This window comes from Heterodontus francisci, chromosome 26 (genome assembly GCF_036365525.1).
Source record: "Heterodontus francisci isolate sHetFra1 chromosome 26, sHetFra1.hap1, whole genome shotgun sequence".
NCBI lineage: Eukaryota > Metazoa > Chordata > Chondrichthyes > Heterodontiformes > Heterodontidae > Heterodontus > Heterodontus francisci.
Genome location: NC_090396.1, coordinates 52651596 through 52664521, shown reverse-complemented (window position 1 = coordinate 52664521; position 12926 = coordinate 52651596). Strand labels below are relative to the sequence as shown.

The 12926-nt window shown below is 38.7% G+C and overlaps 1 protein-coding gene across 3 annotated transcripts in view; it reads left to right on the top strand.

The window, feature by feature from the left end:
- The window catches only part of tbc1d16 (TBC1 domain family, member 16), a 120368-nt gene that overhangs the window by 87486 nt on the left and 19956 nt on the right, over positions 1–12926 (top strand). For all 3 annotated transcript variants that reach the window (XM_068058233.1, XM_068058231.1, XM_068058234.1), the window contains 3 exons: positions 1867–2053; positions 3418–3597; positions 9597–9743. In XM_068058233.1, coding sequence (XP_067914334.1) covers positions 1867–2053; positions 3418–3597; positions 9597–9743 — 514 coding nt within the window. The remainder of the gene's footprint in view (positions 1–1866; positions 2054–3417; positions 3598–9596; positions 9744–12926) is intronic.

The window sequence follows — 12926 nt, the reverse complement described above, 5'->3', positions numbered from 1 at the left end:
GATGATGATCGGATTCCCTTATTTCAGTCAGTACAACATTTTGTATTTGCATAATACAAGTAATGAATATTGTTACTGTCGAATGAGGAGGGGTCGAAGGGCTTCCCTTTTTTCCTCCTTGTTTGATCACAACAGGTTTAATTCTTTCTTAAAGTGGATATACTGGCCAATTCAGTAGGTTTTTGATTGATTTTTGTTTTGATCATAACCAGAACCAATTGGACAGGTTTTCTTGAGTTTACAAAGAAAGAGGTTAACTTCTGTGGTTTTAAGCTGGTGTTTTTCTCTGCTGCAGAGGAGAAGCAACTGGACTCTGACATGAGCAGACGGTAAGTGGGGGTCCTCCCTCTCTCTCTCTCCAATCCAGCATGAGAGCTAAACTGAACTAATAAAATAATAAACAACTTGCCAACTCTCGCTCCCACTCACACGCTCCCACTCACACGCTCCCACTCACACGCTCCCACTCACACGCTCCCACTCACACGCTCCCACTCACACACGCTCCCACTCACACACGCTCCCACTCACACACGCTCCCACTCACACACGCTCCCACTCACACACGCTCCCACTCACACACGCTCCCTCACACACGCTCCCTCACACACGCTCCCTCACACACACACAAGTTACAGAGTGGGGAAAGGTAGATTGGTTGAGTTAGAGTCTATTTGTTTCAAAAAAGGTAAACAGTCTGTGGAGTTTGGCAATCTGGCTGGCTTCTAGCTGCATTTACTGGTCCTGAGGCTTGTAGTTTGAAGAGGTAGACGACTGGTTCGGTGAGTCTCTTGTAGATAGCAATGCAGATGATTTTGTCCAACGGGGTTTCTGATTGTAGGAGGAGTATGCAAAGATCGTCAGTCAACAAGGAGGATTTGGAAGCTTTCATGCTGGAATGGAGAGAGAGGGAGGGCCCTCACTTACGGTCTGCTCATGTCAGAGTCCAGTTGCTTCTCCTCTACAGCAGAGAAAAATACCAGCTTAAAACCACAGATGGGGAGAGACTTGTCGCATGACAGTCACTCAGTGATTCAAATATAGCAGTTAGCAGTATTTCTCTGCTTGCTGAAAAGAACAGGTAGGTCCTTTAACCTCCTGGATCTTGGTTCTTGCTGGGAAATGCACAGACATTTCGTCTCCTTGCTCACAGTCCTTTGCGATGTAGGATATGGTGTTGCAAACTAGATGATCATCTTAAGCTGCCAGCAGTCATTCTATTTTAAATGTTCTTTTTAAATTTCTTTTAAAAATATATATATAAATTCAGATCTCCAGTCAGTGGACCAAAGAAAATTATTATTCAACAAAACACATTGGCGTAACAATATGCTGTGCCTCTCCCTATCAGTAAGTCGTCTTGTTTGATGTAAACAAAGTAATTTCTAACTACCCCTGCACTATAACCTACTTGCAGCCTTCATTGGTCCTGACTGACCTCTCAACATTTGGGTCTTCCTTGTTACTGTCCCATAGTTAATTGGGGCTTGGTGCTTGAATTCCCCCATACATGTGGAGTTGGCTAGAAAGCTGCCAGCCAAGACTATTACTGGACTGCCCCCACACTTTGAAACCAGCTTCGTGCAAAGCTGATCAAGAAGGGAATTCCAACTCATGACATGCATACTTTTGGGATGTGCTTATTTAACAATTCTCCTGTTTTGAGAGGTATCTTGGGTAACAGTTTCCATGTCTGGCTTTACTACACAGTCTCCAAATACCTACAGCTTGTGGTCTTTTTCTTTAGCTTGTGAAAATACGCAACACTTGCCCATTGTGAATACCGAAATCCTTTCCGTGAATAAAAAAATGATCAAAATTCCCAAAATGTGACACTTATGCATATTTATTTGGACATCATTTCAGGAGAATTTTGCTGCACTACGCAGTTTACAGCCCTGGAATAGGGTATTCCCAGGGAATGTCAGATCTGGTGGCTCCAATCTTGTCAGAGGTCAGGGATGAATCCGACACATTTTGGTGTTTTGTGGGACTAATGCAGAATACAATTTTCGTCAGCTCACCACGCGATGATGATATGGAAAAACAACTGGTAAGTGCTGAGTCAGCTGGGAAAAATATCTTTGAGTGACAATGAAAATGATTGAAGGGAGCTAAATTAATTTTTGGAGAAAGGTTTCATTCTAATATTTTTTTTTTAAATTTCAGTTAAGACAAATTTTGGCAGCAAGATTAGCTGCCGCCTTGAAAATTCTTTACGATCCAGGATACATTGGAACAAGTCACGTTTCATGAAATATTGTTTTTTTTCAATCGTATTATTTCCTGAGAATTTTTAGCTGTTTTCATCATTTTTGATGCGACCTCAACTAGTTTTGGATACTTGGAGCAGAAATCACTTGAACAGCTAAATGAACATTGCCACTGAAATTTAACTTTGTAGTTAACTGTGAATGGTTTAGAAAGAATTTCAATGATTAGGATTAAATTATCCTCATATGCACTTGTTCCAATGTTGGCATTGGTGCTCGGAATCCTTCATAAAGTGTAAATGGAGCTAATTTAGAGCACCAGTAGCCCTACTGCATCATGCATTATAAATGGGACATAATGTATGTTGTCACAAGAAATAGAAGCAGGAGTAGACCATATGGCCCATCGAGCCTGCTCCGCCTTTCTAAACGATCATGACTGATCTTGGGATTCAGCTCCACTTGCCCGCCCGCTGACCAGACCTCTCGATTCCCTGAGAGACCAAAAATCTGTCTATCCCAGCCTTAAATGTTTTCAACGATGGAGCATCCACAACCCTCTGGGGTAGAGAATTGCAAAGATTCACAAACCTTTGAGTGAAGTAATTTCTTCTCATCTCTGTCCTAAATGATGAGCCCCTTATCCTGAGACTGTACCCCCATGTTTTGGATTCCCTGGCGAGCGAAAATTCTCTCTCCATGTCTACTCTATCCAGCCCCTTTAGAATCATTATGTTTCAATGAGATCACCTCTCATTCTTCTAAACTCCAGAGAATGCAGGCACAATTTACTTAGTGTCTCATCACAGTACAACCCCCTCATCCCAGGGACCCATCTAGTGAACCTTCACTGCACTGCAAACAATTTAAGTATATCCTTTCTTAAATGTGGAGACCAAAACTGCACACAGTATTCCAGATGTGGTCTCACCAAACCCATGTACAATTTTAGCAATTCTTCCTTATTCCTGTACTCCAGTCCCCTTGCAATAAAGACCAAAAGTCCATTGTATATATGGCGAAGTTTTTTTAGAACTTTTTTTTAATTAGATATATCTGTATACTTGACCTCAATTTTTTTTAAATTATGGGAAATCTTATCTGTTTAAGAACATTTTACAGTTTTTATATATATATTAAATGCATACACGTAGTAAGTTTATTTTTATATATGCAATGTCTATGTATTTTTTTTTTTTTAAAGCTGTACCTGAGAGAGTTACTGAGATTGATGCACCCCCGTTTTTATCAACGCTTGGTGTCCCTGGGTGAGGATGGGCTGCAGATGTTGTTCTGCCATCGGTGGATTCTTCTCTGCTTTAAACGCGAGTTTCCTGAAGCAGAGGCACTTCGCATTTGGGAGGCATGTTGGGCTCATTATCAGGTTAGGATTTGCTCTTCTGGCACAGGTTAAGTCCAGTAGATCAGATAAATGCTGATCGTTGGGGTAACAAACTTGCAGTAACTTTATTTTAAAACCGAGTATTGAATTTAGTTTGCAGTTTACACTTAACGGCATCATGGCCTGCACTATATGTAATAGTTCTAATCTTTTGTTTTTACATGCAAAACCATAGTTAAAATCCATCACAGATATGTGAAGGGGTCATAAGATAGATCTAGGTAAGGGAGACCATTCAGCCATCTTCACTCATCTGTGCAGAAAGACGCTACCCAGAAGTATCTCATCCTGTCCTACCCAGAAGTCTGTTACTGTGTAAAGAAAAGCCTCTTAACATCAGACCTAAATTTGCCTAAATTGAACTGTGCCCTACTGTCATACCATTATAATTTAGTTTGTAATGTTCTTAATCCACCCTGTTCATCTTAAATACCTTCTGAGGCCACCTTTCAAATATTTTCTTTCAAGGATGAAAAGCCCAAGTTTCTTCACTCTCCTAATCACACAGTTGTCTGATGCTTAGGATCTATCTCGTGGCTCCTTTCTGTGCTTTTAGGGCTTGACTCTCTGAACAAAATTAGGAGTAGTAAATAAGGTAAGGTGTCTTGTAACCAGAGCTTTGTACAGTTTGACTTCCTCCAACTTGTCATATTTTGCCTGTGTAGTTCAGCATTCTATTTGCTTTGTTGGCTATTGTGCTGCAGTGATACTTGCTTGATAGTAGTACTAGGTGCAAAAAGGAAGAATTCATGTTTACACTGCTGTTACTTTTTTTAAAAAAAAGTAGATTCTGGAATTAGTGGATTGATTGGTAGGTATAAAATGTAACACTGTTATTCAAGAAAGGAGAGGGAGAGAGAAAACAGGAGACTACAGATCAGTTAGCTTGACATCTGTCATTGGGAAAATGCTGGAATCCATTATTAAGAAAGTGGTAACAGAGCACTTAAAATCCTAATATGATTAGACAGTCAACATGATTTTATGAAAGTGTTTGAAAAATCTACTAGAATTTTTTGAGGATGTAACTAGCAGGGTAGATAAAAGGGAACCAGTGGATGCAGTATATTTTTGGATTTTCAAAAGGCATTCAGTAAGGTGCCATATGAAAGATTATTACACAAGGTAAGAGCTCGTGGGGTTGGAGATAATATTTAGCATGGATAGAAAATTGGTTAAAGGATTGAAAACCGACAGGAACAAACAGCTCATTTTCAGTTTGGCAGACTGTTACTATGGAGTGCAGCAAGGATCTCAAGAGGCCTCCGCTTTTTAAAATCTATATTAATGACTAAGATGCAGGGACTGAGTGTAAAGTATCGAAATTTGCTGATGAAACTAAGTTAGGTAGGAAAGTAAGTTATGAAGAGGACACGAGTACACATAGATTAAGTTATTGGGTAAGATGGTGTTGGATGGAGTATAACGGGGGGGGAAATGTCAGGTTATTCACTTTGGTAAGAAAAATAGAAAAGCAGAATATTTTTTCAATGGTGAGAAATTATCAAATGTTGATCAGAGAGATTTGGATGTCCTTGTACAATAAACACAGAAAGTTAACTTGCAGGTAAAGCAAGCAGTTAGGAAGGCAAATAGTATGTTGGCCTTGATTGCAAGGGGTAAGGAAGTCTTGCTGCAATTGTATGGGTCTTTGGTAAGACCACACCTGGAGTACGCTGTAACTAAGGAAGTATATACTTGCCTTAGAGGAGGTGCAATGAAAGTTCACTAGACTGATTCCTGGCATGAGAGGGTTGTCTTTATGAGGAGAGATTGAGTAGAATGGCTCTGTTACTCTTTGGAGTTTAGAAGAATGGGAGGTGATCAAATAGGTAGAAAATTCTGAGAGCGCTTGATATGGTAGATGCTGAAAGGCTGTTTCCCCTATCTGGAGGGTCTAAAGCTTAAGGGATGTTGTCTCAGGATAAGGGGTCAGCCATTTAGGACTGAGATGAGGAGAAATTTCTTCACTCAGAGGGTTGTGAATCTTTGAAATTCTGCACACCAGAGGGCTATGAATGCTCAGTTGTTGAATATGTTCAAGGCTGAGATTGATAGCTTTTTGGACTGTAAGGGAACCATGGGCTATGGAGATTGGGTGGGAAAGTGGAGTTGAGGTTGCGTATCAGCCATGATATTATAGAACGGCAGAGTAGGTGCAAAAGGTTGCATGACCTACCTCTCATTTCTTATATTCTTATGAATAGCTGAACTTAACACTTCTGAAATAGCTACTGTTCTGTAACTCTGTTTAATGTGCATTTACTTTATAGCATGATAACCAACAGCAGCTCGGTTTGGTAACTATATGGTAAGGTTAATGTGGTGCTGCTTCTGGATGCACTGACCTACAGGAACAGATATTTTTTCTTCCACCTAGGGCAGCACATATATTGTTGTGGATGGCCTGTGTGTTCTTTCAATGTAGACAGGCCAGCAAAATAGTTTGCCAATCATTCATCAATATGGACCATCTTCCCCTCCCACCAACACCACCACCACCACCCGTTTCTCGACTACTAAAGGTCCAACAAGAAGTAGTGAAATTGCTGATCTTGATTTTCAAGCAATTGTGCTGTGCTTTGTTTTCCTGGTTCTGTGATATGTGCTCTGCCATGTAAAGAAGGTGAATTCTATTGTGCCAGCAGCTTAAAGCATTAGAGAAATGTTTTTGCTTAAGTGGTTCTATAATATAAATGTAGGATAAAACAATGCAGTATACACTCCATTCTGTCAATGTTGTCCTCTGGCCTAAATGAGTTATTGCTTGGACTGCTGTCCTTTTAGACAGCGCATGCTTTAATTTTAGTCCCTTGCTTTGCCGATAGAGTACCACTGAAATGACAAAATTTTTGCACAAAAATCAAGCAAGTCCGATTACTGTTTCAGTGCACTTAATTAATAATTTAATGGATTTTTAAAAAAAAAGAACACAAACTAAAATCTTGGAAATGGTGCTCTAAAATAGAAGCAAAATACTGCAGATGCTGGAAATCTGAAATAACAAACTGCTGGAAATACTCAGCAGGTCTGGCAGCATCTGTGGAGAGAGAGAAGCAGAGTTAATGTTTCAGGTTGATAACCTTTCATCAAAATAGAGGTAATCTTGACTTTGTAGTTGTATTATTTCATACTAAGTTGTATATTGGCCACTATTCTCTGTCAGCTGAAATGACAGAATAATCATTGTAGTAAATGTAATTTACTGCAGTCATGTCCCGTCTTGGTTCATCAACCAGAACCTAAATAGAATCAGCTGTCTGTAACTATTTATTGATAAAACTCAGTCAACTGAGGTAAGTGGCTGAGGACGAGGAATTTAACTTGCAATCTACTGATTAGGAATTGATTTCTTTCCACTAGTTTTAAGGGCTATGTTTTCTTACACTTTGTGCCTTTAGATCCTTCCCCCACCACCCTCCTCACCCGACATATGTGACATTTTATCACATTAGTGAAATCTCAACTATTCAGTCTTTCAACCACTTCCAGCTGGGGGGAAAATATCTGAAGTATATGCTGGAGGTACACTATGTCCCAATCCCAGCAGTTAATATGTTAATATTCTACTATGCTAGTATGTCGAATGGTTACCAGTATGAATATGAACAACATAGCAGAAAAGAAGCACTTTGAGTCATGATAGTGTCTTTCCTTGCTCCCATATTGAATGCAAGAGGCGGCACCTGTTTATTTCTCCCTTCCAGGTTAATGTTCTGCCCCGTGCTTCAACAATTGGCTATTTGTTTCCTCTCAGTTTCCAGTTACTGATTGTACTTGGTTATCATACCTGATTTTGTTCAATTTCAATAAAAGCAGATTTTTTTTCCCCATCATTATGTTTGGTGGAATGAGATTTAAATATTGTTCTAAGTACAGCCAGACTTTCACAATCTCTGACAAGGATGACACGTGTCTTTGTTGTTAGTCTTCAGCACAATTTAGTGTGCCAAGCTCTCTCTTTTTTCCAGCTTAAACATCAACACTTCTGTGCAATTCTCGAGGAACATATACAATGTTATTCCAATATTGAATCTGCCGCCACAATAGCACCACCAAGCCTCAGATTTAGTCTGCCTAGGAGAGGCTGACCACACATTTCGTTCGTTAGTTTACCAGGTCAACCAATGGCTTTTACTCCAGGGTGCATTCCACAGTCTTAACAAACCTCTGTGTAAAAATTTTTCTCTTGTTCTGAAACCTAAAGAGATTGCATCTAATTTTGCATCTATGTCCTCTTGTTTAGACCCCTCAATCACTCAGTCTGTTTCTTTCTAATGTGTCCCATCCTTTCACTTCATAATTTTAAGCACCTCTATCAAATCACTCTGTAATCTCGCTTGTTTTAGAAAAAACAGCCCCAACCATTCATGTCTTTTTATATGTTTGCACTTCCTTGTACTAGACACCCTCTGAGTAAATCTGTATTGCTCCCTCTCTATTGCCTCAACAACTTTCCTATGGTGAGGAGCCCAAAACTGCACACAGTATTCCATCTGTTACCTTATGGTTTTATATAAATTAATTATTACATCTCAGCTTTAATATTCTATCCCTCTTGCTATAAAACTCAGTTTTCCATTAGTTTTTAAAAACATTTTCTAATTTGCTTGAGGTGCTACATTTAAGCTCTCAAAAACCTGAGCCCCCAAATCACTCAGCTCTTGCACATCACCCAGCCTTCCCATTCAAAGTATAATTTTGTTTTATCAGAATGTACCAACTCACATTTACTGATATTTAATTTTATCTGCTATTTTTATGCCCATTCCATCATATTATTGATGAGTTAGGTAGAGTCCTTGATAGTTCAGATGCAACAGGTTTGATGAGTTGAATGGCCTTGTCTCCTCCCATGCTATCTGATGAAACTTATTAATTCAATGTTTTTTTAAAATGCAATTATTTTGTTTTCTGATGCTGAAACCATCCTTCGACAAATACTCCTTCACAGGAGTTGCGGTTGTTGGCTGAAGAGGCAAGGTTCAGTGAAGGAGCAGTGAGGCCTAGTGCTTACAGCCAAAGTCCTTAGTGTGCTGCTGGAAAATAGCAGAATGCCGCATCAGTGCAATATACCAGAGAACAGCCAAGGCTTTGGATATATTCAACCTGGTAACAATGTTGTTCATAAGTTATTTTTTAAAACATCTGTACAAATATTTCAACATTATAAAACAAATTATACATCTTTACAAATGACCCTTTTTGTTTAATGATCTTTATTTGCATTTTAATCAATGTTTTGCCATAGTGAAGTAAAGTTTATCTGACTAATCTACAGCAGTAGAACCCATGTAAATTTAACTTCTGTGTTCTGGTGCATATTAGTTGTTATTAGTTGGACCTGTTCTTCAAGATCATTAGTATATCTCTTTACTGAATTTGAATTGGATAATACACTCTGCAAATTTTAAGAATAACCACACATTCCCTGCCTATCCTATTTATATTTTTTAATTCAACTATTGGGCTACATTCCTTTTACAGAAGTGATATGAAATATACTTGATATCAGCATATGTGAATTTAAAATCTATCCCAACCAGAAATGCCTGGCTTGTATTTCATGGTCAATATTTATTGATTATTTAAATTTCATTCATGATTAGGTAGCTGAAAAATATATTGCATGAAAGCAAGGATGTCCATCCTACTGAGGAAGAGGAAGAAAATTGATATTGTTCTCCTTATTCCTCCTCCTTCTTCTAGCTATGTTTGTTGTAGATGTGCACAAAGTCTAAAACCATTCCTACTTCCAAACTTAAAAGAACGAAGGCGAGTGGCCTTCAAAGGGAGACCTTTTGGGAGATTGTGATGGGTGCGTGGGAAGAAGTACAGCAAAGTGCTGGCAGTATTTCCGTTACTGACCAGTCAGTGCATTGGCTATCAGTCTTGCAGATCTGATATTTGCAATGGTGAATGATTAATGTGTACCTTAGATTTACGTCTGTTAGTGAAGTCATTATGTATATGTCTTGCAGACTGACTACTTCCACCTGTTTGTTTGTGTGGCCATTGTTGTGATTTATGGGGATGATGTGATTGAACAGCAGTTAGCAACAGACCAGATGCTGCTTCATTTCAGCAACCTGGCCATGCATATGAGTGGGGAGATTGTCCTAAGGAAGGTAAGAACCGGTAGAAATGTTTGTTTATAAAATATGATCAAATGCGCATGTTTTCAAATGTAATTGATATTGCTTATGTATGGCACATTTTTTAGTTATTGTAAAATGCCCCTCACCTATAATGAAAAGTAGAGAGACATTGAGGGGCCTATTAAGGGGTATTCAGAAGTCTTGATACAGCTGTATTATTAACGTAATGATGGATTGTTTGTTTGGTTTCCTCTACAACATAAATTCCTTGCAACCACCCCATCTTGCACAAGGAAAACAAACAATATGAACAATGCCTTATTGGTAATGCCCTGTTCATTGTCACGTAACCTGAATTTACAGAAACCATTTTGATGACTGAATTAATTGCCTTCTCAATTGTAAATAATTTTTTCAGGCATTGCTGCAATATGAACATCGTGGTACTATTATATTATGTCAGAGTCCTGTGTTCTGTTCTTTTATTGTTGTGTAGTGATGTTGAAGCAGTGTGTTCCTGGCTTCATTTCTTTAAAAAATGGTTACAACTTGAATGAGATTTTTTTTCTGTTTGATATTGTACACAAGGAAGGGTGCATGATTTTAGAACTCTGTTCTATGCAGTGGGGAAAGTCACACTTATTAAATTGCAATATTCACATTTTAGTAAATGTAAGTGCTGTGAGCCATCTGTGCAGATGTTTAATCTCATTTCATATAGCTATGATATTCACAATGCATAGAAAGTGAAATTGTGTGTTTAGTAACTATATTATTAAAAGTGTCGTGAGGAGCATCATCTGTTTCTTTTATTATAAGTATGTAAAATCAGGTTAAAATTACATACACAAGCCAAAACTGCTAGTTTTACTTTACCTTGATTTAATTTGGAAGCATGTAGGACAAACAAATATTTTATTACATTTAGTTTAATTGTAGCCTTAAAAGAATGTTTTTTTTTCTGGATTTATAGTATGTATATCCAGATTCACATGGGATATTTGTCTACCAGGCTGTCCTAATTTCCAAATGTATTGCTTTTTACACAGGTGTGGTTCCCAATATTTATCCAAAGTACAAAAGAAAAATTTTATAAGTGCATTGTAGGCAGTTGTCCGTGACCATCTTTTCTCAACACTGGAATCAGTGAAACGTTTTAGTCTTCAGTGGCATGACAGGTTGTGTATCAATGCACACACTGGGTTATTCCTCACAACTAGAATATGAGTCATCATTCTTTGTTTAGGTCAGTGAGTGAGAAATACCGAAAATGAGAACAATGAACATTTTAAAAAGTGAGTAAGTAATTCAGGTTCTCCTGATCCTCTAATATACCCGTTGCAGTTGTATAGGACCAGGTTGACTCCCCATGTTCCTCATGTGTAGAGTTTCCAGTCGCAGCTGAATTATTGGGCGATGTGGTGAGTAAAGGCCAAAAGACAATCTACAGGAAGGGGAGGTGAATCTGAAGGGGCACTGATTGCTGTTGGGCAACCCCTAGGTTTCCTGCAGAGCCTATGGCGTTGCCAGCTGCACACTGTGCTGGAGAAGAATATGCAATAGGAGTAGGTCATTCAGCCCCTGAGCCTGTTCTGCTATTTAATCAGAGCATGGTTGACTCAGTTGTATCTGCTGCATTTATCTGCATTTGATCCATATCCCTTGATCATCTTACCTAACAAAAATCTATTGACTTTAGGCTTTGAAGATTTCTGTTGACCAGCTTCCACAGCCTTTTGGGAAAAGAGTTCTAGATTTGCACTTTGTCTTTGTCTGAAAAAAAAACACTTCCTGATTTCTCTCCTAAATGTCCCAGCTCCAATTTTCAGATTGTGCCCCCTTTGTTCTGGATTTCCCCACCAGAGGAGGTCATTTCTCTATACTGAAGCTAATTAAAGCTTAAAGGGTAACTTTATTTTTTGTGAATGGCAAATAATTCATCCAATTTAGACATGGTCCTTTTGTGCTCAGTCCTTGGGCCTCAGCCTGGGTTTGAAAGGAAACATTGTAGCTTAGAGCCTTTTTTCACAGCAGTTTATTTCCATATATCTTGAGCAACAAGGAAGTTGTTACCGTACTCTTTTTTTTAAACTCAAATATATAGGATTACTTGTAACTGTCTCTCAGTTAAAAGAAAACGATTGTAATTATAGTGTTCTGCTGACATCTAGATTGACAAAGTGGCCGTGCCCTAATCCTAAAATTCAATTCGAGTCTTGTGTCTAGGTATTTGTTTTGCATGTGTTTCAATGGGTGGAAAATTGTAGACTGTCAAGTGCAGTAGCAGAGAACGCCCAGCCAATCTTTTTACAATTGTGATATCTGGTTATTGTCTGAAATGTTTGTGTAGAAATGGTGAACTGGATGTGGTCATTGAGGTGAGATACCTGGTTTTTAAATTATCAAAATATGCACAGACTACACAAATGTTAAATTCAGCTTTACATTGAAAATAATTGTGATTTTCTATGGCAATACAGTCCTTTTTTTTTGTCAATATTGTTTAGCCATTGGAGAATTAAGATTAGCTTTTGTGCTGGGTAGCTGGACTGAATTATACTGCCATCCTAATTTCATTAGTCATCAGTGTTGTCAAAAGAAGTCTATGGAAGATGGGAGGATGGCCAAGGGACTATTACAGTAATAGAGTCTGAAAGTAACAAAAGCATTGACTGACCGTATTGGTCCTCTAATATATCTGATACAGTAGTGTAGGACCAGGTCGAAAAGGACAGTGAGGTTGTTACCAGTCTCAGCATGAGACGTGGCTAGGGAGGAATGGAATAAATGACGAGGGAATGGAGTTTGAGACATGAGCCAAAAACAGTGTTCGCAGTTTTTAATGGGGAATTGCAGCTCATCCAGGATTTGATGTTGAACAATTTAGCTAACAAAACACAGGCAGTGGAGGGGCTGAGAGTCATCGTAGTAAGATAGAGTTGTGTGTCGTTGGCGTACATGTGGAATCTGATGTCATTGAGGGAAAGCGTGCAGAGGGATATGGACTGGTTAGGCGAGTGGGCAAGAACATGGCACATGGAATGGAATGTGGCGAAATGTGAAGTTATCCACTTCAATAGGAAAATTTAAAAAATAACAGAATATTTTTTGAATGATGAGGGACTGGGAAGTGTGTGCATTCAGAGGGCCTGTACATGAATCACAAGAAATTAACATGCAGGTAGATCAACCAAGTAGGAAGGCAAATAGCTT